This window comes from Lithobates pipiens, unplaced genomic scaffold (assembly GCF_037356315.1).
Source record: "Lithobates pipiens isolate NorthernLeopardFrog02 unplaced genomic scaffold, aLitPip1_a1.2 Scaffold_23, whole genome shotgun sequence".
Taxonomy (NCBI): domain Eukaryota; kingdom Metazoa; phylum Chordata; class Amphibia; order Anura; family Ranidae; genus Lithobates; species Lithobates pipiens.
The window spans coordinates 337,347,761-337,359,976 of record NW_027507785.1 but is presented as its reverse complement, the minus strand read 5'-3'; the positions used below and the strand labels follow the sequence as shown (position 1 = coordinate 337,359,976).

At 48.7% G+C, this 12,216-nt stretch overlaps 1 protein-coding gene across 1 annotated transcript in view; it reads right to left on the bottom strand.

The window, feature by feature from the left end:
* Positions 1–1,073: 1,073 nt before the first annotated feature.
* Positions 1,074–12,216, bottom strand: part of PTCH2 (patched 2) — a 68,867-nt gene continuing 57,724 nt past the window's right edge. The window contains exons 21-24 of the mRNA XM_077450820.1: positions 8,989–9,088; positions 6,664–6,939; positions 5,715–6,218; positions 1,074–4,204 (exon numbers count right to left, since the gene is read on the bottom strand). Of these exons, the coding sequence (XP_077306946.1) occupies positions 5,715–6,218; positions 6,664–6,939; positions 8,989–9,088 (880 nt within the window). The 3' untranslated portion in view covers positions 1,074–4,204. The remainder of the gene's footprint in view (positions 4,205–5,714; positions 6,219–6,663; positions 6,940–8,988; positions 9,089–12,216) is intronic.

Here is a 12,216-nt window from a genome sequence, read left to right as displayed (position 1 = left end):
GTAGGTTATAGTGGTAACAAGAAATTTACAGCTAAATTAAATTATATATATATATATATATATATATATATATATATATATATATATATATATATATATATATATATATATATATATTTTTTTTTTTTTTTTTTTTATTTTATTTTTTTTTTACAATTTTAGGCCAGTTTTCATTTGATAATAATAATAAAAAAAACTAAATAATAAAAAAAAGAGATATCCCTTACTATTTTCCACCAAATTAAAGCCCAATTTATCAGAGGAAACAATGCAGTATAACCCACCCAGATGCACAAAGTAGTTGTGATGATTTGTACAACACGTCAAACAATATAATATATATAAATCTTGTGAGCGACTCTCTAGAGATTATAGCCCGGCGTCCGGTGTGCTATAATAATTCCTGTGACACAAAGGTGTGCAAATTCACAGCTGCTCAGCATTGATCTCAATTCCATAATCTGTGAAAACATATATATATATAAATAACATAAAAATGCAGCATAAAAATATATATATATGTTTTTTTATGTTCATAGTTAAATTTTTTAGCAATATTGATTTGCATTGTTTATGGCGCTATCGATACGTTTGTGAGGTTCAGTATCACACAGCGCTGCATTTTTCTGTTTTTTTGTATCACACGTGTCAAAGTCGCAATATTGTGCTGAGCAATTTAGATTTGTTTTCACCCTCAGGCGTGAAGGGGTTAATACATTCATATATCTTAATAAAAGTTCATTTATTGCATAAATTATGGCAGCACAAAGGTGGATTTTTAAAATACGCCATCGCTGTTTTGTGCGGGTAGCGCGCTCAATCGTGCGGCCCCCCCAGCATGGCGACCGCGAGGTTCTCAGCAATGATTGGTAGCTGGTAGGATGGGGCCCCCCGATCACCTGATCATTTTGACAGCCAATCACATGATCAGGAAACCCAGATTTATTAAATTTTTTTTTTTTTAAAGGCCCGCCTCCCCCGCCATCCGGGAGGGGCTAAAAACACTCCATGAGGAAAAAAGAGTCTCAAACAATTTTTATAACAATTACCCAACAAAAGACAGGAGCCGGAGATTATAATTATATATAATATATATTTTACTCTTTTAAAAATATGCCTCCAGTTGAACGGCTAAACTTCTGTACAAACTACAAAAATAAATTATTTTTTCCTTTTAATATAAATAATTTATAGAGCACAGTGACCAAGCTTCAGTCTATAAAATAGACACAAAACACATAGACCGACCCTTTACGGGGGCCGCCAAGAGGAGCCGCGGGCAGCTTGGTAGGGCCGGCCCCCGCAGATCCCGTCGGCAGCCTGTAAAGGGTTATATTATTATTATTATTATTATTATTATATACTTTAAGAGGTTAGACAAGCTGCCGGTTCACAACAACAAAAAATATATATACAGCACGCTAATAATAAAATAATAATTAATATTATATTAGGTAAAACTGTCTGAATACTATGAGGGTCCCCTAAACAGGGACAAATAGAAGAAAGTCCCAGAAGGGACAGGGAGGGGGGAGGGGGATAAAAAAAAAGGGATAAAGGTTTCACAGCGAAGACATAGTGGGCATTAACCACTTCAGTGCTGGAGCAGTGTGTGTGGCGGAACGGTGCTGGAAAAGGTGAACTAGACGTGTTTTCGTGAATAGAAATTTGCAGTGCTACAAGTTGTGGGGGGGAGGGGCTTAAAGGTCACATTTCACTCATAAGCTTATCCTGGACCGCGGAGGTCGGTTTCCTTTTTTTTACAAAATTGTAACTTATTGTTACTGAAACATTCCATAGGAAGCATTTTGTCAGGTGAAATATCGATCGTGTGGTGATGGAAAGATTTAAGACTTGGGGGGGGGGGGGTGCTACTGAACGGATATCAGAATTGTTTCAAACTACAAAACAATGTTTGTGATGGACACACCCAGGAGGTACAATGTAACTCACAGGCAGGTCATCCCTGTCAAGGTTTGCATAGATGTCGGGTAGGACTGAGCATTCTGGGTAATGGAGGACACCTGTACATTGCCATGGAGGAAATAAAGGTGGACAAGTATACTTCAAATGAAGGATGTGCGCAGAGAATGATGGACGCCACAGAGGCTGTGCATGTATCACCGAGGACAACATTGAAAGTGCGTGTCAGAATTCTGAAAGAAATTTAGGATGTATGAAAAAATTTTGAACAAAATTGAGGATCAACGGAAAAATGATGGACATAAAATGAGGATGTATATAAGAATTTTGGACAAATTTGAAGATCTGTGTAAGAATTCTGAAAGAAATTTGAGATGTGTGTAAAATTTATGGGCAAAACTGAGATTCTATGTAAAAATTTGAAACAAAATTGAGGATTAACGTAAGCATTTTGGACAAATTTGAAGATCAATGTAAGAATTTTGGACAAATTTTGAAGTATGTGAGAGTTTTGGACAAAATCGAAGATCTATTTGGGCCAAAATTGAGAATCAATGTAAAAAATTATGGAAAACAAATGAGGCTCTATATAAGAATTTTGGACAAAATTTGAAGATCTATGTAAGAATTATGAAAGAAATTTAAGATGTATGTAAAAATTATGGACAAAACTGAGGTTCTATGTAAAAATGATGGTCAAAATTGAGTACCTATGTTAAAATTTTGAACAAAATTGAGGATCAATGTAAGAATTTTGGACAAATTTGAAGTATGTGAGAGTTTTAGACAAAATCGAAGATCTCTGTAAAAATTATGGACAAAATCGAAGATCTATGTGGGAATTTTGGGACAAAATTTAAGATCTATGTAAGAATTATAAAATAAATTTAGGACGTATGTAAAAATTATGGAAAAAATTGAGGATCTATGTAAGAATTTTGGACAAATTTGAAGATCTTTGTAAGAATTTTGGACAAAATTGAAGATCTATGTGGGAATTTTGGAGACAATTGAAGATCTTTGTAAGAATTTTGGACAAAATTGAAGATCTTTGTAAGAATTATGGACAAAATTGAAGATCTTTGTAAGAATTTTGGACAAAATTGAAGATCTTTGTAAGAATTTTGGACACAATTGAAGATCTTTGTAAGAATTTTGGACACAATTGAAGATCTATGTGGGAATTTTGGACACAATTGAAGATCTATGTGGGAATTTTGGACACAATTGAAGATCTATGTGGGAATTTTGGAGACAATTGAAGATATCTATGGAGTGATGGACAAAACTGAAGTTGTATCTTCATCCTTATGGTCACAATGAAGGATAAAAGATTACAAAGTCAGCAGCCAACCCCATATATGAGAATACTTTATGAATCCGGATGTCATGAATACAGATATAAAAGGCTTGTCATCTCATAGAAATGTTCATGGCTTATTACAGAATGGGATTAACCTCTTGCTGACCGCTACATAAAGGGCCACCATCACCCAGCAGAGCCCACCATTGTTCTCTATGGAATTGCTCCCTCGTGACTGGCCCGGCTGGCGAGAGAGAGACTACATAGAAACAAGCGGTGCCTGCCCCTGGTGACAGAACGATCCGCTCACGTGACGCGGCCGATTAACACGTTTAATAAATATCTTACAAATAATTCACCTTGACAAGAGGTTAGCCTCAGTCTGCAGCAGATTTACCGGCCCCTGCGGTACGCCATGTAGAAACCTGCGACTGGCGGTGAAATACAAATCTCATCCTCCTGCCTATACAATCCTTACTATGGAGAACATACAGCCAAAACATTTCCTAATGTATACAATTATTGGGGGGGGGGGGGGATTTTCTTCATCAGGAAGGCACACTGCGTAGAACGCCGTCATGGCGGTAAAGTCCGTGTTTTTTTTTTTCTTTTCCTCCAATTCCACTCCAGCATCAGAACGTTAACATTAGCAGCAAGACTGGCGAGTTGATTTGCGGGTTAAATAGGGATCGAGCGTAGATGTCGGTGGGGGGGGGGGGGGGTGGTGGCCGCCTGTCCCGTATCAGCCTCCGGTGAGCGGCGCCCCTTCCCCCCCCTCACAGTACATTATCGTCGTCAGCTTATTAAATAGAATTTTTCTGTTGATTTCCATATTAAAATATAAAGGATGTCGTCTCTAATACTTCTCTCGTATTAATAATATTATTATAATATTTATAATCAATGTCCTTTTATTTTCTCTGTACAAGTTCCTGTTGGGTTTATATACAGGGGTGCAGCTTGCCATGGGGGGGCCACCTGAAAAATAAGAATAAAAAAATGTTAACATTTATAAAATGTGTGCAAAACAGAAAAAAATTCCATTTATAGATTTATCAGCATTCCAGCCTGGAAAGCATCCGAGAATCCCCCCGGGTCAGGACTCCAAGTCATGTGATGTGATGTCGTGTGATGTCATGTCATGTGATGTCATGTGATGCCGTGTCATGTGATGTCATGTGATGTTGTGTCATGTGATGTCATGTGATGTCGTGTCATGTGATGTCGTGTCATGTGATGTCATGTGATGTCATGTCATGTCATGTCATGTCGTGTCATGTCATGTCATGCGATGTCATGTGATGTCATGTCATGCGATGTCATGCGATGTCATGTGATGTCATGTCATGTGATGTCATGCGATGTCATGTGATGTGATGTCATGTCATGCGATGTCATGTGATGTCATGTGATGTCATGTCATGTGATGTCACAGCTCTTGTGCTCCATTGAGAAGTCCAGTCCCTCTACTGCAGTCAGTGAATGACATGGCTCCACCGGGAATGGACGGTCTAATTTAAAATAATGACAGGAGTCGACAGGGAGAAGAACCCTGCAATCCTGAAAGTTGGGGGTGTGGTTCGGAGGGGGGGTTGGGCTGTGAATGCTGACTATGTTTCATGTTACACCCTAAATCAAGGTCTGACATGAAGCAAGGTCTGAAAGATGGAGTTAGCCTTGAAGGACATTCTAAATCTTGCAATGCTGCCATTGGCCACCTGGTGGCAGACATAGGCTGCTTTGACCAATGAGCTCCTTGTGGTGGCTTTAGGGCGCCGTGCGTCTGTCAGTACATTTCATGCGTTGGAAAACGCACAGCCTGTAGTTTGCTGACTCCACTCGAGCTGAAAATGGTCACATTCCAGGGCTAATGTACGCTTTTGTTGGCAGCGGGGGTTGTTGTGTGCATGCGCGGTCCGGGGCGGCCTCACACCCGTGGTCTCCTTCAATTGATTAATATTAAACTTACTTTTGGATTTCTACGATGAAAGCAGCGGCTGTGGCTGAAAGCGGACAGAGAAATTCCCCAACCACTCAGCAAAGAGCCTGAAATAAAAACTGTCCGATGCCTCCAGCCACCAATGAGATCAGGCCAGGCGATGTTGGCTTTTGGGTTACTGTTAGGCAACACGGACAGTTCTTAATTCAGACGCAGGCTGGATTTGCTGGGACAGTCCAGGATCTCAGTCCTCTGCCCCGATGGTGTCCCACAAAAATTGGCGTCGCCCTTATTTGATTTACTACACAAACCGCGGGGACTGCCGCCACTTTCCGGGTAGATACACCCTTAAATATGAGGGCCTAGAAAGTGGGCGGGATCTTGGTGGGACCACCTTGAAGGTGGATGTCTCAAGTGTGAGTGGGGGTGGGGCCAACCAGAAAATGGGCGTGCTTTGGGCAGAGCCGCCCAGAAGATGGGCGTGTCGAGTGTGTGCGGGGGGCGGGACTAATATGTTGGTAGGTATGCTGTACTGAGCAGGACACTGACCTAGTGCACAGCGGAGGAGCCATCTTGTCTCCGGTCTTGCTTTAGATCCTCCAACTCGTACACTTCCACCTGGTTGCATTTGCTCCGCCCCCACGCGGGCTTGTGCTCTGTACAGTCCTTTTCACTGTCCTCGAAGCCTCTGTGGCTGTAACTCTGCGTGGCTCCCGGCAAGTTGGGATGAACCGCGACGGTCACCGAGGCGGTGGCGGTCACCGTGGTGATGGAGCCGCTCGGCCCGGTCACTTTGGCGCAGTAGGCCGGGGGGACAGTCCTGTGACCTTGGGGCCTGTGTTGAGTCCTAGAAGTGGGGGCCTGCTTAGTCCATGCATGGGGCCCCTGGGAGGCGGGAGGCGGCTGATGCCTCTTTCTCCAGTCTCTCGCCTCCTGAAAGTCTTTGAAGTCCGGCCCGGCGCTCCTGGTGAATTCCGGCGGCGGAAGGGGGTCGGCGTGACCGTCGCCGTCTTTGGGGGAATCTTCTTGGCTCCCTTTGCAAGGCTTCACCAACTGCAAAATAAGATGGAAAGTATAAAAATCTGCAATGTGGGCGGAGCTTCAGCTCATTAAGTATCAAAATGTTTCAAAATGACGCATTTAGACTTCCTAAAAAAGATCTCAGAGAACATCTGGGTGCGGATGAGGGAAATCCGGGAGGAAGACGGAAGAAGGGGTGGGGGTGGGGGGATCAACTTTAACAATCTGTAATACTATCACAAGAGACGGATAAGAGACGGGGGGGGCAACTGAGCACATCGGCACCCCACCCACTACTGGAATATTAAGGATGGGGGAGGGGGGACAACTTCCAGAAATGGCAACCCGAACCCAACAGGTGCATATAGTAGACCCCCACTGGGCCCCTCACTACCCACCCATAACTGGGAAAGAGGGAGTGGGTGGGATTTGTAGGTCCGCCCCCATCCCCCGCTTAGCGTGCGTCAGGAAATCTCACCATGATTTTGGGGTAGGTGGGGTTCTTGCTGGCCTCCAGCAGGATGTGTGACGGTTTGGGGGGAATGATATAAGCGCTGCGCTCGTAGAGTTGCGGGTCGTCTTCCTCTATCCCGGAGGTGGCGGTGGTCTCGGAGTAATAATCCGAGGAGTCCTCCATGTCGCTGAGCCCCTCCCTTCCTCCGGACTTGCGGCAGACATAGAAGGTGTGGTGGTTGAGGTGGGGCGGCTCCGGGCTCGGGGTCGGCAGGCGGTCGCTGTTGTCTGCAGGAGTCACCTAAACAAAGAGATAATATCCACATATCACATACTACATCCTGGTAGCTGATTGGTTGTAGAGGACGGCTGGGGCACAACTCTGGCCCTCCAAGGGCCACACAATGGTTGTAAATTATAGTTGGTGGTCTGCCTTCAAGGGGCCATACACTAGATGTGGGGGATGGGGGGGGGGTCTGCACAACTCTGGCCCCTGAGGGCCATACACTAGATGTGGGGGATGGTGGAGATCGGCACAACTCTGGCCCCTGAGGGCCATACACTAGATGTGGGGGATGGGGGGGTCTGCACAACTCTGGCCCCTGAGGGCCATACACTAGATGTGGGGGATGGTGGGGGTCTGCCCAACTCTGGCCCCTGAGGGCCATACACAACTCTGGCCCCTGAGGGCCATACACAACTCTGGCCCCTGAGGGCCATACACTAGATGTGGGGATGGTGGGGGTCTACCCGACTCTGGCCCCTGAGGGCCATACACAACTCTGGCCCCTGAGGGCCATACACTAGATGTGGGGATGGTGGGGGTCTACCCGACTCTGGCCCCTGAGGGCCATACACAACTCTGGCCCCTGAGGGCCATACACTAGATGTGGGGGATGGTGGAGATCGGCACAACTCTGGCCCCTGAGGGCCATACACTAGATGTGGGGGATGGGGGGTCTGCACAACTCTGGCCCCTGAGGGCCATACACTAGATGTGGGGGATGGTGGGGGTCTGCCCAACTCTGGCCCCTGAGGGCCATACACAACTCTGGCCCCTGAGGGCCATACACTAGATGTGGGGATGGTGGGGGTCTACCCGACTCTGGCCCCTGAGGGCCATACACAACTCTGGCCCCTGAGGGCCATACACTAGATGTGGGGATGGTGGGGGTCTACCCGACTCTGGCCCCTGAGGGCCATACACTAGATGTGGGGGATGGGGGGTCTGTCTGACTCTGGCCCCTGAGGGCCATACACTAGATGTAGGGGATGGGGGGGTCTACCCGACTCTGGCCCCTGAGGGCCATACACTAGATGTGGGGGATGGTGGAGATCGGCACAACTCTGGCCCCTGAGGGCCATACACTAGATGTGGGGGATGGGGGGTCTGCACAACTCTGGCCCCTGAGGGCCATACACTAGATGTGGGGGGTGGGGGGGTCTGCCTGACTCTGGCCCTTGAGGGCCATACACTAGATGTAGGGGATGGGGGGTCTGCCTGACTCTGGCCCCTGAGGGCCATACACTAGATGTGGGGGATGGGGGGGTCTGCCTGACTCTGGCCCCCGAGGGCCATACACTAGATGTGGGGGATGGGGGGGTCTGCCTGACTCTGGCCCCTGAGGGCCATACACTAGATGTGGGGGATGGGGGGTCTGCCTGACTCTGGCCCCTGAGGGCCATACACTAGATGTGGGGGATGGGGGGTCTGCCTGACTCTGGCCCCTGAGGGCCATACACTAGATGTGGGGGATGGGGGGGGGTCTGCCTGACTGTGGCCCCTGAGGGCTGCATACTGGCCATGATTGAGGACTTGTCATACTTGTGGTAATTTTCGGTCACTTTTAACCACCTTATAGCCAGATGGAGTTGCAGAGATTCATTTCCTCATCCCCTCTAGCGTTCTCTGGAATTATTACATTGTTTCTCTTGTTACAAAGACATTTGCATTTCCTTTGCTCCTCAGCTCCACCTATTGGCCATAATCTGGTACTTTACTACTGCCCATAATAAAAGAACATTCGTTCAGAAGTGGGCATGGCCTAAAGAACATTGGGTTTTTGTACATGCAGATTTGCTGGATGAACGGCTCAGCAAATATTTCATAAATGGCCCCTTTTATGCAGCGATTCTCTCTCATGTATGCTGGACGTTCTCCCAGACAGGAAAACGTTCAATTGAGCAAACGCCAATCAATATCAATGTAAATATGGAACAGCAAAGATACACAATGTAAGGCCATCTAGAAGTGATTATTGATAATAACCCAACGTGTGTAATAAATGAGAACACATGCGAGGATTTCCCCCAATCCTGACCCTCCCTGTGTGAAGGTCATGTGACTCACCTCTGCAGGCGGTCCAATCAGAGAGAGCAGCACCGGCAGCAGCACCAGCCCGTTCAGCAGTCCCAGGATGGTGAGGATGGTGAGCACAGCGAAGAAATACCTGCCAATCACAAGAAGGAAGACGCTTCAAATACTGTTTGTAGGAGAAACTTTGCGCTACAATTGTGTTACATTTTCTATAAAACTCACAAATAAAACGATTGGCTCGGGAGAGAGAAACGCGTGACCCAATCGCTGAATCCTCATCGCATTTCACAATCTGCAGCTTTTATTAATGACAGTCCCGGGTGATCCCGCCATGGAGGTCCTTCCTGTTACAGGGTGACAACGCTCTGCCCCGCCTCTGGGTTCTGCTCATGCGTTGTCACCCCGTCTCCTGGGCCTCCAATGGGGGTTACAAGTTGTCACCATCAGAAAACCCGCAATGAAAAATGCTATGGAGTCATTACTGCAGTGCAGGAAGTGGCTGCAAAGAGGTCGCAGGAGAGCGGCAGGGATTGAAAAAAAAACAAGTGGAATTGTTTAGGATGGGGGAGATTTAGGCTCGGTTCACATATATGCCAATCCGATGCGTTTTTGTCTGCATTTGATTTGCATCATGTGAATCGGACGGCTTTCAGTGGAGTCGCACGTCCGGGGCGGCCGCGGTCCTTTTCTGAAAAGGGTCCTGTGCGATTTTGGGTTTAGGTGCGAATTCCAGTAAAAATCTGCAACTGAACCGGTGAAGAAAACCGCACTCGCCTTGGACGTTCCGAAATCGCAAACCCAAGACGCTGGCGCCCAATAGAAGCTCCGCCCCCATTTCGGGTATACAGACAGAACCCTGTAAATGGCATTTTTTAGAGCATAAATTCCAACATATATTAAAGGATTTTTGCAATAAGCTTAATTAATATCTTTTTTTTTGGGCGACAAGATTCACGTGTTGCGATTTTCCTCCGATTTATCACACGAAAACCACAGAAAAATTGCAGCGCGGTTGGGGTGCTGTTAAGAAGCACGTTCCCGCGCTTTGCCGTGATTCTGGAATTGTGGGCAGAATCGCCGAGTTCTGCTGGCGATTCCGTAATGGTCCGGGTGTGATTGGAGCCTGGAGCACACAGGACCTGGCCGTACACAGTGACCAATCAGCTTCCAGGTTTTATTGTCAAAGCTTCAGTGGAGAAGCTGAAGTTAGAAGCTGATTGGCCGCCGTGTACAGCTCTGCCTGTGTCATCCAATTACGGTTTGACTTTTATTTTTATTTATTTTCTGGCCCGAGGAAAGTTTCGCAAACCATTTTTGGGGTAAAAGATACAAAATAAAGACTTGAGGGTGAGATTCGGATGGCGGGCGCAGTACAGGACGGCGAGCTCCGGTGGGAGTTTTGGTGAGATTTGGATGGCGGGCGCAGTACAGGACGGCGAGCTCCGGTGGGAGTTTTGGTGAGATTTGGATGGCGGGCGCAGTACAGGACGGCGAGCTCCGGTGGGAGTTTTGGTGAGATTTGGATGGCGGGCGCAGTTCAGGACGGCGAGCTCCGGTGGGAGTTTTGGTGAGATTTGGATGGCGGGCGCAGTACAGGACGGCGAGCTCCGGTGGGATATTTGGTGAGATTTGGATGGCGGACGCAGTACAGGATGGCGAGCTCCGGCGGGAGTTTTGGTGAGATTTGGATGGCGGGCGCAGTTCAGGACGGCGAGCTCCGGTGGGAGTTTTGGTGAGATTTGGATGGCGGGCGCAGTACAGGACGGCGAGCTCCGGTGGGAGTTTTGGTGAGATTTGGATGGCGGGCGCAGTTCAGGACGGCGAGCTCCGGTGGGAGTTTTGGTGAGATTTGGATGGCGGGCGCAGTACAGGACGGCGAGCTCCGGTGGGATATTTGGTGAGATTTGGATGGCGGACGCAGTACAGGATGGCGAGCTCCGGCGGGAGTTTTGGTGAGATTCGGATGGCGGGCACAGTACAGGACGGCGAGCTCCGGTGGGAGTTTTGGTGAGATTTGGATGGCGGGCGCAGTTCAGGACGGCGAGCTCCGGTGGGAGTTTTGGTGAGATTTGGATGGCGGGCGCAGTGCAGGATGGCGAGCTCCGGTGGGAGTTTTGGTGAGATTTGGATGGCGGGCGCAGTTCAGGACGGCGAGCTCCGGTGGGAGTTTTGGTGAGATTTGGATGGCGGGCACAGTACAGGACGGCGAGCTCCGGTGGGAGTTTTGGTGAGATTTGGATGGCGGGCGCAGTTCAGGACGGCGAGCTCCGGTGGGAGTTTTGGTGAGATTTGGATGGCGGGCGCAGTACAGGACGGCGAGCTCCGGTGGGATATTTGGTGAGATTTGGATGGCGGACGCAGTACAGGATGGCGAGCTCCGGCGGGAGTTTTGGTGAGATTTGGATGGCGGGCGCAGTTCAGGACGGCGAGCTCCGGTGGGAGTTTTGGTGAGATTTGGATGGCGGGCGCAGTACAGGACGGCGAGCTCCGGTGGGAGTTTTGGTGAGATTTGGATGGCGGGCGCAGTTCAGGACGGCGAGCTCCGGTGGGAGTTTTGGTGAGATTTGGATGGCGGGCGCAGTACAGGACGGCGAGCTCCGGTGGGATATTTGGTGAGATTTGGATGGCGGACGCAGTACAGGATGGCGAGCTCCGGCGGGAGTTTTGGTGAGATTCGGATGGCGGGCACAGTACAGGACGGCGAGCTCCGGTGGGAGTTTTGGTGAGATTTGGATGGCGGGCGCAGTTCAGGACGGCGAGCTCCGGTGGGAGTTTTGGTGAGATTTGGATGGCGGGCGCAGTGCAGGATGGCGAGCTCCGGTGGGAGTTTTGGTGAGATTTGGATGGCGGGCGCAGTTCAGGACGGCGAGCTCCGGTGGGAGTTTTGGTGAGATTTGGATGGCGGGCACAGTACAGGACGGCGAGCTCCGGTGGGAGTTTTGGTGAGATTTGGATGGCGGGCGCAGTTCAGGACGGCGAGCTCCGGTGGGAGTTTTGGTGAGATTTGGATGGCGGGCGCAGTACAGGACGGCGAGCTCCGGTGGGATATTTGGTGAGATTTGGATGGCGGACGCAGTACAGGATGGCGAGCTCCGGCGGGAGTTTTGGTGAGATTCGGATGGCGGGCACAGTACAGGACGGCGAGCTCCGGTGGGAGTTTTGGTGAGATTTGGATGGCGGGCGCAGTTCAGGACGGCGAGCTCCGGTGGGAGTTTTGGTGAGATTTGGATGGCGGGCGCAGTGCAGGATGGCGAGCTCCGG